At 65.9% G+C, this 15871-nt stretch overlaps 2 protein-coding genes across 2 annotated transcripts; both read left to right on the top strand.

The window, feature by feature from the left end:
- The first annotated feature begins 771 nt into the window (after positions 1-771).
- OSM (oncostatin M) lies at positions 772-3742 on the top strand. The gene is made up of 3 exons (XM_030026552.2): positions 772-858; positions 1765-1903; positions 2048-3742. Exon 3 carries the CDS (start codon positions 2123-2125, stop codon positions 2510-2512), a length of 390 nt encoding a protein of 129 aa, XP_029882412.1. The 5' UTR covers positions 772-858; positions 1765-1903; positions 2048-2122; the 3' UTR covers positions 2513-3742.
- A 4519-nt stretch (positions 3743-8261) lies between these two features.
- Positions 8262-10939, top strand: LIF (LIF interleukin 6 family cytokine). Its single transcript, XM_030026039.1, has 3 exons — positions 8262-8337; positions 10189-10367; positions 10489-10939. The coding sequence occupies exons 1-3, from the start codon at positions 8319-8321 to the stop codon at positions 10924-10926; spliced, it is 636 nt and encodes a 211-aa protein (XP_029881899.1). The 5' UTR covers positions 8262-8318; the 3' UTR covers positions 10927-10939.
- The last annotated feature ends 4932 nt before the right edge of the window (positions 10940-15871 follow it).

Raw genomic sequence — 15871 nt, 5'->3', positions numbered from 1 at the left:
CTTTCTGGGGGCACCCATGGGTGCTGCCGGGGCAGAAGGGCTGAGCCGTGCTGGCCGGTGTCCCCTACTTGGTCAGCACTTGAGCTCGTCACCCGGAGGGGCGGGCGGGTGCGAGCAGACGGACAGAAGGACGGAGCATCCTCCGGAGCGTCGCCCAGCGCCGCGGCCGGGTGCAGTCCCCAGCCGCGCTGGGATGCTCCGCGTTTTGTGGGCTTCCTTCCATCGCTCTCCTTCCCAGGCCGGATTTTCAGCTCCCACGGCTGGACTCGGGATGCGAATCCCCCGCCGTGATGGAACACGGGTGTCCCCACGTGGCCGGCGTCCCCGGCTGCCAGCCCCGCTACTGCCACTGCTGCTGCCCTCTTTTGCATTTGGGTTTTGGGGCAGCTAAGGCCGGTTTTGGTTCAACCAGCCCGTTGGGCGCCGAACAGCGAAACGGGGGGGGGGTGACTCGAAGCGGCCCTTTCCCAAGAAGCTGGGTCATGGGGGTCCAGCGGTGCCGGCGCAGCCGGATCCGGGACGAGCAGTGGGACCGCAGGCTCCCCGGACTGGACCCGCCGGGACTCCCTCGAGGAACTGAATCGAAGAACAACCCCATCGGCCGGCCGGCATCATTTCCTCCCGCCGGGGCGGCTCACCCCGCTCATTGGCCCCCGGGGCACGGCTTCACTTCTCGCTGGCTTTCCGTTGGGTCCCGGGTGCCTCCTTCGGAGGTGGGGGCGAACGGGTGCACTTTAAAAGGCGAGCTTCCCCATCGCCGAGCAGTTAAGGAAGTCGCTCGTGCGCCCGGCAGCACCCTGCCGAAACACCCTGCCCCGGCCATGCGGTGCGACGGGCGGCCCTTGGGCGTGCTGGCAGGTAGGTGTCTGCCGGCGTCCCGCAACTGCCCTCTCGCTCGCGCGCCGGCTGCGCCGAGACGGATGGGAGCCGCGGGAGGGAGCCGCGGCGGCGGCGGCGGGGGCCCGCGTGGGAGTTGAGTTGGCTGTGCCGTGGCTGTCGGCGAGGCTGCGTGTGTCCCCCCCCCCCCGCCAGCGCCGGCAGGGGACAGGGACATTCCCACCCTCCCTGTGGCACGTGGGAGAGGGAACACCGGGAATGGACACCCCACGGGAGTTCCTTTTGTCCCTGGGGGAGAAGAGATGTTGGGAGGGGGCGGGAAGGAGAGGACACGCTTTGGGGTCAGTTTGGGGGCAGAGGGTCAGGGGTCAGCTTGGTGGCACGGATCCTGCATCCCACCCAAGCCCTTCAAATCCCCCCCTCCCCAGCATAGCGGGGCCGGACGATGCACGCCAGTCCAGCGCCGCATCCGAAGTCCCCGCCGACACGCGGCCGTGGGTGACAGCAGGGCCTGGACAGCGTCCGGCCGGAGCAGAGGGGCCAGATCCAGGAGCGTCGCCGCCGTCCCCCCCCTTTGTGGTGACCCACGCTGGCAGGGGGAGCTGCTGGGTCACCCGCCGTGGCTGGGCTGCGCTCCCTGGCATCTTCATCCTCCTCCTCCCGCCCGCCGCATCCCCAGCGGGCTTTTGGCACAGGGGCTGGCTCGTCCCTGCGGCAGGACCGGGGATTTCGGCGCACGTGCCTGGCACATGCGGTTGTTGCCCACAGGCCTGACGCCGGGGTGATGGGCGCACGGGGCCAAGCTCTCCCCGTGGCAGCCGTCGCCGTGGCACTGGGGCTGGTGAGCTCTCCGGCGCGGAGAGGGGGCTGCCTCCCTGCACCCAGTGACGCCCCAACGTCCCCCATCTCCCTCCTCTTCCTCCCCAGCTGTCACCAAAGGGCTCTTCATCCTCTGGGCGGTGCCGGGCCAGGGGGGGCGGCCCCTGCAGCCCCCCACCCTGCAGCAGATCCAGGCACTGGTGAGGCACATGGCCGAGGACGCGCAGGAGATTTTCGCCTTCTATACGTGAGTTCCCCTTCCCCGGGGCGAGGGGTCGCTCCTGTCCCCTCCGTGGGGGGACACGGGGCTCGTGGGGGGGGGGGGGGGGCATGGGGTCCCCGTGCTGCTCCCGTCCCATGTCCCTGACCTTTCTCCCTCATCCCCGGGCAGGAGGAGGACCAGCACCTGGCCATCAACCACCTCTGCCGCACCGACCGCCCTCCCGAGTGGCTGCGGGGACCGGTGATGGGACCTGGGGGGCTGCGGGGGCTGCGGGAGACCATGGTCCGCATGGCCCAGGCGCTGCAGGACATCACCCGGCACCAGCGCGACCTCAACCCCCCCGGCGCCGAAATCCTTCGCCGCTTGGCCAGCACCCACCTGAAGGTGCGAGGGCTCCTCAGCAACCTGGAGGGGCTCTTCCCGGCCCCCAGCCCCCGCCCCGGCCACCGACCCCCGCCCGGCCCCACGGCACCCACCAAGGTCTTTCGGCAGAAGCTGGAGGGGTGCCGGATCCTCTGGAGCTACTCCCGCTTCATGGCCAAGCTCAACACCCAGCTGGAGGCCAGGAGCCGCCGAGCACGCCGGGAGAAGCGGCGACCGCACCGGGGCTCGCGGATGCCCAAGTGCTCCTAGAGTAGCCCCGCCGCCACCGGAGTTATCCCTGTCTCCATCTCCATCCCATCCCATCTCCACTCCGTCCCCGTCCCCGGGATGGAAACTCGCCGGCCGGCCGGGACGCGCCCCGGAGACCCTCTAAGCTCGCAGGGGTGAGGACGCAAGCGCGCTCAAAGCGGTTTCCATCGCTTCGGCTTGCCGTGGGGACCAAGCTGTCCCCGTGCCACCGCTCGGCTGCAGGACAGCCCCGCTCCGCTCCCGGCAGCCCCCCCACATCCCGCCCCACGTCTCGGTAGCCCCGGTGCCGCGGGGAACCGCGCGCTCCGGCGCGCTCGGGCGTCCCCCGGGTGCCCGGCGCTGAGGGATGGAGCCGTCCCCTTGTCACCGAGCCCCGCTGGATTTTCCAGTGATTCAATGGGTCCGGTGACCCAGCCTGACTAAGAGCCGCTCGCCCAGCACCCGCCGCCCCGCCGGCAGGGTGCGGCCCCGGCCCACAGAGAGCGCTGGTGGCACCGGCGAGCGGCACCGGCGTTGTCACCCCTCTGCCTGGCCGTCCCTGCGCCGGGTTTGCTGATCCCAGAGAGCATCTGGGAGTGGAATCCTGTGGGCTCGGTGGGCCCGTGAGCTCGGTGGCCCCGTGTGCTCGGTTGTCCCCGCAAGCTCAACGTCCCTGCGCTCAGCCCCGTCCTCATCCCTGCATGTTCAGTGTCCCCAAGCCCTCAGCATCCCTGCGCTCATCCCTGCTCTCCCGGTGTCCCCCCCCATGCTTTGCCGTGTCCCTGGGCTCGCTCTTGCACGCTTGGTGACCCCACGCTCTTGGTGTCCCCGTGCCCTCAGCATCCCCAGGGACCCCACGCTCGTCCCTCTGCGCTCAGCATCCCTGTACCCTCAGTGTCCCCCGTGTCCCCAAGCCCCTCGGGCCGTGCCACCGCAGCCCTGCCTCTGCTGGGCAGGGGCTCGGCTCCGGCCACCGCACTGTGACAGTGGGTGGCAGCACCCACCCCCTCCCCACTAATTTATACGTTAATATTTGTGTGGTTATCGTATTTATTGAATCTTGGGGTTAATTTAATACGTCCCTGCAAAGGGAAGAAATATTTAAGGACGAGTTTTTAATATATAAATATCTATTTTTATGATAACTTTTTTTTGTATCGTGTTAAACTATGAATGTAACAAGGTTTTATTTATGAATAGCAACACTTTTTGGTACTGTGAGAAGGGCGGCGCCCACCATGGGCTCGTGGCACCCCCCGTATTTTTGTATAACGGCAGAAGGAAATAAAGTGTCGACCTCGGCCCGTGGGCCGCTGAGCGGTTGTGTCCGTGTGTCCGGGTGCCTGTGGGCAGAGAGGGGCTGTATTCCGGTGGTCAGGCTGTGCCTGTTGTCCTCGCCAGGACACGTGGCATGGCGTGGGATGGCAGCACGGGGTGGGATGGGACCTGGCCTGGTGTGGCACGGCGTGGGATGTGGCATGGCACGGGATGTGGCACACGAAGGGATGTGGCACATGGCACGGCACATGACGTGGCAGACCATGGCATGGCACACGATGGGATGTGGCACATGGCACAGCACAGGACGTGGCACACCACGCCGTAGCACATGGCACACGATGGGATGTGGCACATGGCACGGCACAAGAGGTGGCACACCATGGCATGGCACATGATGGGATGTGGCACATGGCACGGCACAAGAGGTGGCACACCATGGCATGGCACACGATGGGATGTGGCACATGGCACGGCACAGGACGTGGCACACCACGCCGTGGCACATGGCACGGAACGGTGCGGCACATGGCACAGCGTGGCACGCAGCACGTGACGTGGCAAGGCGTGACATCCCATGGCGTGGCCTGGCACCGCCAGGCACGTGCCATGCCACGGCGCGGCACAACACCGCATGGCACCGTGTCACACAGACCCCGCGTAGCAAGCGACCCGGCGTGGCCGCCGGCACGGACCGGGCCATCGCCGCAGCCAAAGCAGAGCACCGCGTCCCTGCCGCCTGGCCGGAGCCTCCGTGGGGACCCGGCCACCCCGCTGCCACTGGTCCCGCTGAGTCAAAAATCCTAAGACCCAGTCATGTGGCACCGCGGAGTCACTCGTTCCCCGCCGTGTGCCGGTGCCCGCCGGGCTGCCCGGCACTGCCGCCGGCACCGCCGCCTGAGTCAGTCGCAGGGACCATCGCCGCCGGGACGGCCACGGCCTCGCTGGCACCCGCTGCCGTTTGGGGACACTCGGGGTGGGGACGATGTCACCATGAAGCAGCCCGGGACGGCTTGCCACGCCGTGGATGACCGTGACCGTGCCACCGCCCGCCGGCTGCCATCCTCCACCAAGCCACCCGCCCGGCTCCGAAGAGGAGGCAGCTTGCATGGGCTGCAGAGGGGAGGGCACAGGTACGTGACCCCCCCCACCACACACACACACATGCCCTGGGACCGGTGTGGAGGGGTGGGGGGGACCCCCAAACTGGGGGTGCACCCTGGGCTGAGTGTCACCGGAGGGATGCTGGCAGCCCCCATGTCCCCGTGGGGCCAGGGTCCCTCCTTGCAGGACCACTCCACTGCCCACCCCCATGCTCCTGCCTGCCCCCCCCCACCCTGGGAAAAGCCACCCCACGGCGGGGATGTCCCTCGGCCACCATCCCCAAGGGTGCTGCTCACCCTGCCACGGCCACGGGGTCCTCCCGCCTGGCTGGGGTGGAAAGCGGTGGGGTGACACCGGTGGGGTGACACCGGTGGGGTGACACTGGTGGGGTGCAGGAGCCGGGGGCGGGGGGGGGTCAGCCCCCAGCAGGGAAACATCATGAGTCGAAGGGGAATTCGGTCCCCATCATTATTCAGCCCTGGGCTTCCCCAGGGTGGGGGCATGGGGGCACCAGCCTTACTCACCCCATCCTCAGCACTCCCCTGCCCCTGGCACGGCCCCCCCCCCCCTCCCCCCCCCCCCCCCCCGGCAGCCCCGGCTCCAGCCCAAAACCTGCAGGAGCCCCCCCGGGGGGCTGCGGTGATGGCTGAAACCTCAGTGTCCCCCCCCCAGCATGGGGACAGCATGGGACATGGACCCAGAGGGGACTCTGGGGGGGGGGGGGGCAGCAATTATGGGCCGGGGCAGTTCAGGGATAGGGATGGGGGGGCAATTATGGGCCGGGGCAGTTCAGGGATAGGGATGGGGGGGGCAATTATGGGACGGGGCAGTTCAGGAATAGGGATGGGGGGCAATTATGGGACAGGGTAGTTCAGGGATGGGGATGGGAATGGGGGGGGGAGCAATTATGGGATGAGGAGGGGGCAGTTCTGGGATGGGGAGAGGACAGGTCTGGGACAGGGATGGGCGAGGGGGCAGCTCTGGGTGGGGATGGGACGAGGGGGGGCAATTATGGGATGGCGAGTGGCTAGTTCTGGGCTGGGGCAGCAGGGGGCAGCATGGGGACAGGGATGGGGCGGGGGGGACAGCACGGGGACAGGGTTGGGGGGGTTCTGGGCAGGGGATGGGCGGGAGGATGGGGCAGAGGAGGCAGCTGGGGGGGGGGGGGGAGCAGAGCAGCAGCATGGCAGCGGTGGCCTCAGGATGCCCTGGGCTTGTCCCCATGTCCCTGGCCAGGCTGGTGGTGGGGACGGTGGGGGACATCAGGCAGCAGTGGTCAGCCAGGCAGTGCCACTGCCTCTTCCCCAACCTGCCCCCAGCTCCGCTCCTGGGGTCCCCAAAACAGGGACACCCCACAGGTTCCCAGCCCCGCAGCCCCCTGCTCCCTCCGACGGGGAGGGCTGGCCCCCATCACCACCCAGCCCCTTCCCACTCCCTCCTTGGGACCTACTGGGAACCCCCCCATGTCACCATCTCGCCAGGCTCCTGCATCACACCTTTCCTGGTGCCTCTCTCCATAGGGCATCCATGCAGGATCCCTGCGGGGCCACTCCTGCTACCCAAGGGATTGGGAAAGGGGATTTTTCCTGGACATCTCCCACTCCCTGCATCTCCCCCATCCAGCCTGCCCGGGCCAGGGATTTGGATTTTCCTGCTGGAGCATCCTCCCCTGCAGAGCAGGGAGCGCCCCCCCTTCTATCCCCACTGCTAGAAAATCTATTATAAATGAAATCCCAAAGCCTTCTCCAGCTCCGGGACACCGGCCTGGTCCCGGGCAGCCCTGGGCTGAGTCACTGCTGAGAAATTCAGGGCAAGGGCAGAAAATGGTAAAGCCGCGGCAATTCCTGCACATAAACCCCCTGCCAAGGACATTCCCTAGTGCTATTAATTAAGAAATGCCAATTCCTCAGCTAATTAATTGCCATCAGGCCATCAGATATCCATCAATATGTGATGTGCTGCTCACTGCACCCCAATAAAACCAGGTGTGAGGCTGCGGGGGGTGAGACGGGGCTCCCTTGCTCCCCATCCCCATGCCCGCTCACTGCCTGGCGTCCCAGTAAGACCAGACTGGGCTGAAACGGGCTTTGGCTGCCGGGGCATCAATGCCACCTGGTAAACCAGGCTGGTCCCCAGGTTCATGCATGGGGAAACTGAGGCAGGCAGAAGCTGAGTGACAAATTCACCCTCCCCAGCACAGGGTGGGGGTCCTCGTGTCCCCCCTCGACGTGTCACCCCCTGCCACAGGGGACGGCCGGGGTCGTGGCAGCTCTTGCATCACCGTTCCTCGACTGTCACCTCGACGGGTTCACGCTGCCAGCACAACCAGGGCACAAACTTGCTAAACCTGATTAAAAGTTTCAGCTCAGCCGTGCCCTTGGAGAGGAAAAAAAAATATATACAAGTAAAACAAAAATCCCTTTAACCTGTTTTTCACCCAAATCGGGGAGCAAACAGCCCGGCAGCATCCCAGCCCCCACGGGACCCCCGCGAAGGATTGACCCCCCGCTCGGGTGTTTGCTCCCACGCTGATTTTAGCCCCTTGCCAACCAGCCCAGCACCCTCCTGCCTGCACCCTGCCTGCGCCAGGCAGGGGGACAGCCCTGCCGACGGAAGGGTTAAACCTGGGGGGGGGCTGGTCCAGCCTCTCCCCGCTGGGTGGGTTTGTCCTTTTTCCTAGAGAAAACCCACCCTTCACTTCTAATATTTTTGCCCAAAGCGATGAGCCGCCAGCGGGCCGGGGGACGCCGATGCCACCGCATCCATCCCACCATAACCGGGTGTCCCGCACCCCTCGGGGGACCCCCGCCCCCACCGCCTCCCCGCACCTTTTATCCCTCCAAATCCCCCCCAAAACCCCAAATCTTATTCCCCCCCATTTTATTTTATTGACTGCTCTGGCAGCCAGCGGGGAAGCCCCAGCCAGGGGAGGGGGACCCAAGGGTGAAAGTGCTTGCGGCTCCGTGAGTCATGGCACCGCGCTCACCGTCATGCCTCAACGCCGTCGCCGGCACCCGCCGCCCCCCGCGACACCCCCAGACCCCACGTGCTGCCGCTCGCCTCCCTTGGCGGCTGGGGGGGCTTTAATTCATATTCCCCCCCCCCCCTTCCCTTCCCACCCACTTCCCCAGCACCTCCCCGACCCCGTGCGTGAAAAAACACAAAACCCACAATCCCGGTGACATCAACTTTATCAGAAGTTTATTTCTAAGAATCATTCAGGATTTCCAAAGCCCTCGACTTCCTGATTTCCAGTTTCAATAGAAGTAACGATAGTGGTGCTGCTCCCCCCGCCGTCCCCCCCTCCTCCCCTTTCTTACAACACAGGCTGGCTGCCGGACCGGTATATAAACCCCGAGAAGTCCCCCAGTATGAACATGAATTTCTGAAAACTTCCTCTGCCAACACCAATCTCTATTAAGTCACTCCCGGGACGCGGCTCACAATGAAGTTCGTGCCGGCAGGTAAAAAAAAAAAAAAAAATCAACTTTGGGGAAATTATTTCCCCTTCTCACCCCTTTTTTTCCTCTCCCCCACCCCCTTTTCCCGGTGATGCTCGGGTACAGGCGGGTCCCGGGTCGCTGCCGCTGGAGCAAGGGCTCCCGCCACGCTACGTCCCCCCCCCCCCGGGATGAGCATCTCTGGGAATTGGCAGCGGGGAGCGAAGCGCGGCGCTGGCGTGGTGCAGCCAACATCTGGACACTTATATAACTGGAAATGCTTCCAAAAAAAAAAAAAAAAAAAGCAAGGGGGGGGATCTTTTTTTTTTTTTTTTTTGAGGGGGCTTTTTTGGCTTTTTAAAATATTTCCCCCCTCCCGCCTCCTGCTTTTCCTCCTTCTGGGTCTCTCGATGCCGCGAGCTGCCGCTGCGTCGGGGCACCGGAGGGACGGGGAGGCTGCCAAGTGCTGGGGGGGGGGTGTTGGAGGGAGCGGTCGCCACCCCAGCGGCAGTGCTGGGGGGGGGTCCCATGGGACAGCACCCACCCGGGACCCCCCACCCACCCAGCCCTTGGCACACGTGGGTGCTGAGCCTCGCCCTGCCCAGCTGTGAAATGGGCAGAAGGCAGCGGCCGAGGAGGGGGACGCAGCTAGAGGGGCTTGTTGGGGCGGGGGGGGTCAGGGCATCTGCATCCCATGGGAGCACCCAGGGCCCCGGGGGTGCGGGGAGGAAGGGTCCCCCCCCCCGTCCTGCGCGGGAGGGGAGCGGCGGCAGGTCGGGGATCGCAACACGCCCAGGTAAGTCCTCTCCCACCTGGGCAGGGTAAATAAAGCAAGGCTTGGATTACCCGGCACCGGCGGCACGTCGGAGGAGCTGACAAGTGTGGGCAGCTTCGGCGTTCGTCACGGCCCGGGGACTTCGCCTGGCAGCCCCCCCCGTGGCATCGCACGGGGCCCCCCACCTTGCCAGGGTGCTGCCTCCGGTGGCATCCAGGTCACCCGCTGGTGGGGATCCCCCAGGGACCCCCCCCCACACACCCCGGGGTACCCTTCCCTGAGGATGCAGAGCGCTGTGGCAAGGCTCCGGAGGTGGTTTGGCCTCCCCGAGCTGGGATGCTGGTTTGGGATGGGGTGGGGGGCATCCCCAGGGATGGGGGGGTTGGAGCACCCCGCTCTCGCCCCATCGGCAGGAGGGGTGGTGGGGGGGACACGCCGGGGCGACCCAGCTGCCGGCGGCTCAAGGGTCCCCTTGTTCCGCGTCCAGGGATTTTCTGGCCGGCGTCTCCGGCAGCTGTGGCGTCTCTCCCCGGGGCTCCTCGGCGCTGCGCCCACTTCGCAGACGGGGAAACTGAGGCAGGCGGTGGGGCCGGAGGCGGGAGGGAGCGGGGGGGGGGTATGCCGAAGGCAGGTTTCCTTGCGGGTGCCCCCGCTGAGTCAGCCGGGGCCGGGGTGGGGCCTCGCTCCCGCAGCGCCCGGCCGAGGAGGATAACGGAGGGGGAAAAAAAAAAAGCGCTTTCCATATTTGATTATACCCGACAGGTCGTCACCGGGACGGTTGCGAAATGTGGGAATGCCGCGGGGCACCCCGCCGGGAGGGGAGGCGGGGGAGCGCCTGCCGGGGGGCAGGTGAGGGGGACGGGAGCCTCAGCACGGCGGGGACGGCAAACTGGGGGGGGGGTCTGGAGGCTGCCGGTCAAGCCGGCCCCCCCCCCCGGTTCGAGCGGTATGGGTCCCCGCTCTGGCTGGACGCCCTCCCCTTGGGTGCTCGCCTCCTTGGGGGATGCTCAGCATCACCGGGGAGGGGGGGGGCATCGGCGGCGGCACGGACCACCGCCGGCTCGGTGCCCACCGTGACGCTCGCCTCTTTCCCCGCACAGGCGTCGTGCCCTTCGTGGCCTTGCTCCTGCTGCAGCGGCGGCCGGTGGCCGGCCGGGCGTTGTTGGTGACCGGCGCCGGCTGCCCCGGTCATGGTTTGTGCCGCTCCAACGTCCAGGAGCAGACCCGCAGGCAGGTCGCGTTGCTCAACGCCACCGCCCAGGACCTCTTCAGCCTCTACGTAAGTTTGCTCCATCAAGTGCATGAAGGGGGACGGCCGGGGATGGTGGCAGAACGTGGCCGGGGGTTGGGGGGGGGGGGCAATAGGGGACGTGGGGGGTGACGCTCGCCTCTCCTCCCAGCTGAAGTGCCAGGGAGAGCCGTTCAGCAGCGAGACGGACAGGCTCTGCAACCCCAGCGGCGTCTTCTTCCCCGCTTTCCGCGTCAACCGGACGAGCGAGAGGAAGGAGGTCATGGTGGCCATGTACAAGCTCTTCGCCTTCCTCAACGCCTCGCTGGGGAACATCACGCGCGACCAAGAGGAGCTCAACCCGACGGCCAAGGAGCTCCTCGACCGGCTGCACAACACCACCAAGACCACCCGGGGCCTCATCTCCAACCTCACCTGCCTCCTCTGCAAGAACTACAACGTCTTCCAGGTGGACGTCAGCTACGGGGAGAGCTCCAAGGGCAAAAGCGCCTTCAAGAAGAAGCAACAGGGCTGCCAGGTGCTCAGAAAGTACGTGCAGGTCATCGCCCAGGCGGCCCGCGTCCTCCTACCTCATCTCAGCCCCCCCTGAGCGCCCGCCCCGGCTCCTCTGCCTCCCCCCGCACCGGCCGTCCCCCCCACCGCTGCCTCCTCAACTCCCGCCTTCCTATTTATTACCCCGGACCCTGCGCCGGCCCCATCCAGCCCTCCGGTAATTTATTTGCCCCTTGGGGTTGAGTTGGGGGCGGGTGGGGGGGGGGGGGGTGAACGTTGCCGCATGGCGTGTCCCGGGCAAGAGCAGAGCTGGGGCCGGCATCCAGCGGGACGAGGCAGCGTTATTCCCGAGGTTGCTGCCGGGGCACGGGCTGGTCCCGGGATGAGCCGTCCCCATGCTCCCACGGGGTGCGGGGGGCCGCGAGGGGCTGGTGGCGGGGCCGGACTCTGTCCCCCGTGGCTGGTGTCCTCCATCAACGGAGAGCAACCTGACGGACGTCCTCGAGCATCGTCCAAAAGCCTCCGCTTGCCCGGGGGGAAAAAGGATTGGGATGCTGCAGCTGGCAGGGACAAGGGGACACGCTCCCCCCGCACATTTTTGGGGCTGGGCTCCCCCACAAGGAGCCAAACTGAGGGTACTGGGGTGGCCGCGGCGGCCGGGGCTGGGTCCCCGCCGGCGGCTGCCCCCACCGGGGAGCATCGTCGTCGTCCCCCCGCCGCCGGCGCGGGCACGGCGGGACGCAAGAGGGCCCGTCCCTCCCCTTCGGAAAAGAGCTTTTCCCATCGGAAGGGCTCTGAATGTACTAGCGGCCAAGGGCTGGGCTTCGCACGGCCGAACGCGGCCCCGGCGCGGGGACGCGGGGACGCGGGGACGCGGGGACGGGCCCCAGGCCGGTGGCAGGAGGCGCTGGCTCGCTCCTGGCACCAGAGCGGGCTGCGAGGGTTATTTATTGCCTCGGTGGAAAGCCCAGCACGCACTGAGTGCTCTGACCTGACTTTTAATAATGTTATTAATAATAATAATTAATAATAATTAATAACAAGATTTGTGGTAATATATATATATAGAATTCTATTTAAATATTTATTTTTTTATACTTCTTTTCCCCCTTTTTTTAAATAAACCAACAGAAATGGACTGTATTCCGCTCCTCTTTGCTGGGTTCCCTTCGCGCTCACCCTCAAACACCTCTGCTTCTCCCCCGGAACACCCTCGGGGCTGCCCCAAAACCCCCTCAGGCATCGCTGTGGGCTGGGGGTCACCGTCCCCTGTCCCCTTGCTCCTTCTTCCCTTCCAGTCTCCTATGGGATGGCTAATGGCAAAGGCATTTTCCCTGGGGGATGCTTAGGGCGCGGGGACCATCATCGCGGTGCGGGGAGCATCGTGGCGTGGGGACCATCGCGGTGCGGGGAGCGTGGTGGGGCAGGGAGCCCCGCTCTGGCAATGCCGGCAGTGCCTGGGGGTACGGGGAAACGCCGAAGCCGGCTGGGAAGAGGCAGAAGGAGGCGAGCGAGGGTGTGCGGGGGGAGCCAAATAAAGCTGCAGCCACTTCCCAGGCAGCCCTGGGAGAGGCTCGGCAAAGCTTCGCCGGGGCCAAGACCACCTAAGGCTCCACCAGCGCCCCGGTCCTCCGTGAGTGTCTCGGATGGGGCCGTATTGGTTAACAAGAGGCTGATTATACAGGAGACGTTGGAGCAGGATGATGAAATTTTCCTCCTCCTCCAGAGCCCTTGGGCGTCCGGCCAAACCTCCCAGGCATGAGACAGCAAGCGGATGAGCTAAGATCCTGTGTGATCATCTCTCGTGTCTCGGAGGAGCCCTGACCAAAAAAATCATCGCAAAAATTCAAAAGTGTCCCCCCCCACAAAAACCCCTCTTTCTCTGCCCCGCCGGGTCACGCTGCCCGGTCGTGTCCCCCGGCTCCTATGGGAGGTTTCACAGCATCGGTTTGCCCCCAAAACGGCATCGCCGTGAGCCGCCTTGTGCCGCCGGTGATGCCTTGTGCCACGCCAGCGGTGACGGCAGGGGGAGCGGTGCCCAGCTCCAGCCCAGCCCTGCCGTCCCTTCGCGGCGGGGACTGAGCCCCAAAACGGCACCGGCTTCCCCGCTCCATGGCGGAGGCACCCGGGGACATCCCTGGAGGCCATGGTGGGTCCCCAGGCGCCGTGTGGCTTTCTTCCATCATCCCGTCCTGCCACCGGGGAAGGGACCCTGGGCGTCCCCTGTGCCGCTGCCCTGGAGGGTGCCCAGGATTGCAGCCCATTTGTGGGGCCCATTTCCAGCCTGCCCCGTGAGATAAGGTGTCCTCAAACCCATACGAGCCCCTCCAAAACGCAGGGATGGAGCAGGGAGCAGCGGCAGCCTCGGAGGGGAAAGTACCATCCCTTTGGGACGGGCATCACGCAGCAGGGCCAGGTCCTGCAGCGCATGCTGGCACCAATGACGGCTGCCAAGGTCACCGACGTCCCCGCAGCTGGGGACACCCCGGGTGGCCCCGTGGCTATTGCTACCGGGCCGTCGTATGGCCAACATCTCGTATGCTGGAAGTCCAGGGCTGGACATCCAGGCTGAGCCCGTCTGGGTGTAAATATCCACACTTCAACCCCGCCGGGGATGTGGCAGGTGCCCAGGGATGCCACCGACCCGTCCCCGGGGGCTCGAGGGGTGGCAGCGGCCGGGGGCTTCAGGTCACGGTCAGCGGGGCCGGGAGCTGGGCTGGGGACAAGGTCCTGCACAGCAAGCGCAGCAGCGAGGAGCTGTGCACATCTGGATTTCTCACGCTTGCGTTCAACGTCCCTCCTCAACCAGATGGCAAAAATAAATAAATAGAATAAATCAGAGCCTCCTGACATAAATTGGGAACTCACGCCCGGGCTCTGCGTTTCATGAGTCTCCCTGGAAGACAGTCAAACGCAGGCGAGGACAATGGGTTCACTTCTCCCCTGTGTCGGGTCATTCCCAGTTAAGGCTCATTAGCGGCAGGCGGGGGATTAACTCTTCCTTCCCTGGAAACGCAGCTCCCGCTGAAGAGTGGACAAGACCCTAAAATTCCAAAAAAACCCCATCCTTCCCCCTAACCCGGGGGTTTTGGGGTCGGGGCTGGAGGCGGCCCCCAGCTCGTGCCGTCGCCCCGGCTCCCGCGAGCCAGGACGGGTCGCCCCACGCTCAGCGGACGTCCCAAACTCGGGGGAGATGGAAAAAGGGCTTTCGATGACCTCAGCCAGCGGCCGATCCCACCCAGCCGGCGCTCGGGGGAAGCGGGCCAGCCCCGTGAGCCGGACCGCGAGCGCTGGGGATGAACCGGCGCTGCGGCTTCGGGACCGCCGGGACCCCGTTAGCGTTTCCCCTTCGGCCCCAGGAGCGGAGAAACGATTTTGGCTGGGGCGGAGAGCCAGGGCGGGGGGCTCCGGGGAGCCGTTTGTTGCGACGGGAGCGATTGCCCGAGCCCCGATAACGGAGCGGTCCGACCGTCGGCGCGCGGCCGGCCCCGAGCGGCGGGTCAGGGCTGCCTTCGGGGAGCGCGGTACGTGAGGAGCCGCTCCTGCCCGCGGTGAAGTCAGTGCCGCTGCCTGGGTGTGACTAACTGACCTCAGACCTTGGCCCCGCGGCGTGGATCATGTGCTAACCGACTCCGGCCGGACGGGTCCACGCCGCTGCCCCCGGGAACGCCGGCCAGACCAGACTTGCCCGTCCGTGGGCTGCAGGTGCGGTGCTGGGGCACCAGCGGCTCCGCATCCCCCGCGGGGGATCCCCGGGGCCGCATCCCCGGGGCTCCAGCCAGCACGAGCGCCCGAATCGGGGCTGACCCCACCGGCAACGCCGGGGATGGCGGCGGGGCCGTTTCCCTGAAAGATCCCAGTTGGAGCATCCAGGCTGGGGTCGGACCCGTTGGTGCCCACCTCCCCATCCGGGAGGTCCTCCCAAGGCTCGATATTTGGGGGACGCGTTGGGCCTGTCGCCATTTCCCCGGCAGGCCCCCGACCCCAAGCTGGGTCCCAGCGGGTCCCCGAGGAGGGGAACATCGCGTCCAAAGGGCCGGCCGGCAGCTCTTCCTCACCGTCTCAGGCTGGCTGCCGGCCCGAGCACGGAAAGAATTGCCGAGCCCATCTGAAACGCATTCGTCCCTGGGCACTGTTGCTGCAATAGCAGATGCTCCTGCGGGTCCCTAACCACATCACAGCTCGGCGGCGCGGGAACCGCACGTTCGCATGGGAAGAAACAGCCCTTGCCCCGAACGGCTCAAACTCCTAATTGGAGACCAACCGTAACAAATAAACAAGACAATGGGCTGGAGGCGAGATGAACGCAACCTCTGTCGCAGGACCCGGCTCTGAGAGTCGCCTCCGTGCCTGGCGGGGGACTTGGCACCGGCCGGCAAGAGCCAGGGGGAGGACAGGGGCCGGATCCAGACCCCCCGGCAGAGCCGCTCGCCGTGTGACACCGCCGGAGCTCGGGGCTGGCTCGGGAGCTGGATGACACATCCCCAGTGGTCCCCCGAGACCCTTGTCGGCAGCTTTGCTAAGCAAGTGTTTAGTCTCACGGTGAGCGCGCTTGGAGCGGGGTCAAATCCAGCCCTGGCAGAGCTGCTGGAGAGGCCTCTCCTTGCCACAGCCCACTTCGGAGCCGGCTGGGGAACCCCCCCACGCCTTGCTCAGGGCTTAGGGGACCCTTCTCCATCACCTTCCGTCAAGGACGGGACACGCTGCCTCGTCTTTCGCCGGGGGGGGGGGCCGGACCCGGGTATCTGACGGCGGAGGTTATCTCAGCACAGCTATCGCCATCAAACAGAAGACGGGGAAACTTCCGCAGCTGCGGGTGCTCTCGCCACCGATGGAGGAGCCTCGATAAAGCGCTCAGCACCCCGACCAGACCCCGATAAGACGCGTAGCATGCAGAGCACCCAGACGGCAGGGTCAGGAAGGAAGCGAAGGCCCCAGCTCTTCCATCCCCGCTCTGCTCAGGGTCTCATGTGACGTTGAGTCTCCCTTGCAGACTGTGAGCCCAAAGCCCAAAATGCAGCAGGACCTCTGGGGCTGAAGCC

The sequence above is a fragment of the Aquila chrysaetos genome, chromosome 9 (assembly GCF_900496995.4).
Source record: "Aquila chrysaetos chrysaetos chromosome 9, bAquChr1.4, whole genome shotgun sequence".
Lineage (NCBI taxonomy): Eukaryota > Metazoa > Chordata > Aves > Accipitriformes > Accipitridae > Aquila > Aquila chrysaetos.
The sequence above is the reverse complement of the archived record's forward strand: the minus strand, read 5'-3'. Positions and strand labels throughout refer to the sequence as shown.

Excerpts from the sequence above, each read along its gene's own strand:
- OSM (XM_030026552.2), top strand. The coding sequence starts at position 2,123 with ATGGGACCTGGGGGGCTGCGGGGGCTGCGGGAGACCATGGTCCGCATG.
- LIF (XM_030026039.1), top strand. Across the intron at positions 10,368-10,488 it reads AGGACCTCTTCAGCCTCTAC|CTGAAGTGCCAGGGAGAGCC; the intron begins GTAAGTTTGCTC and ends CTCTCCTCCCAG.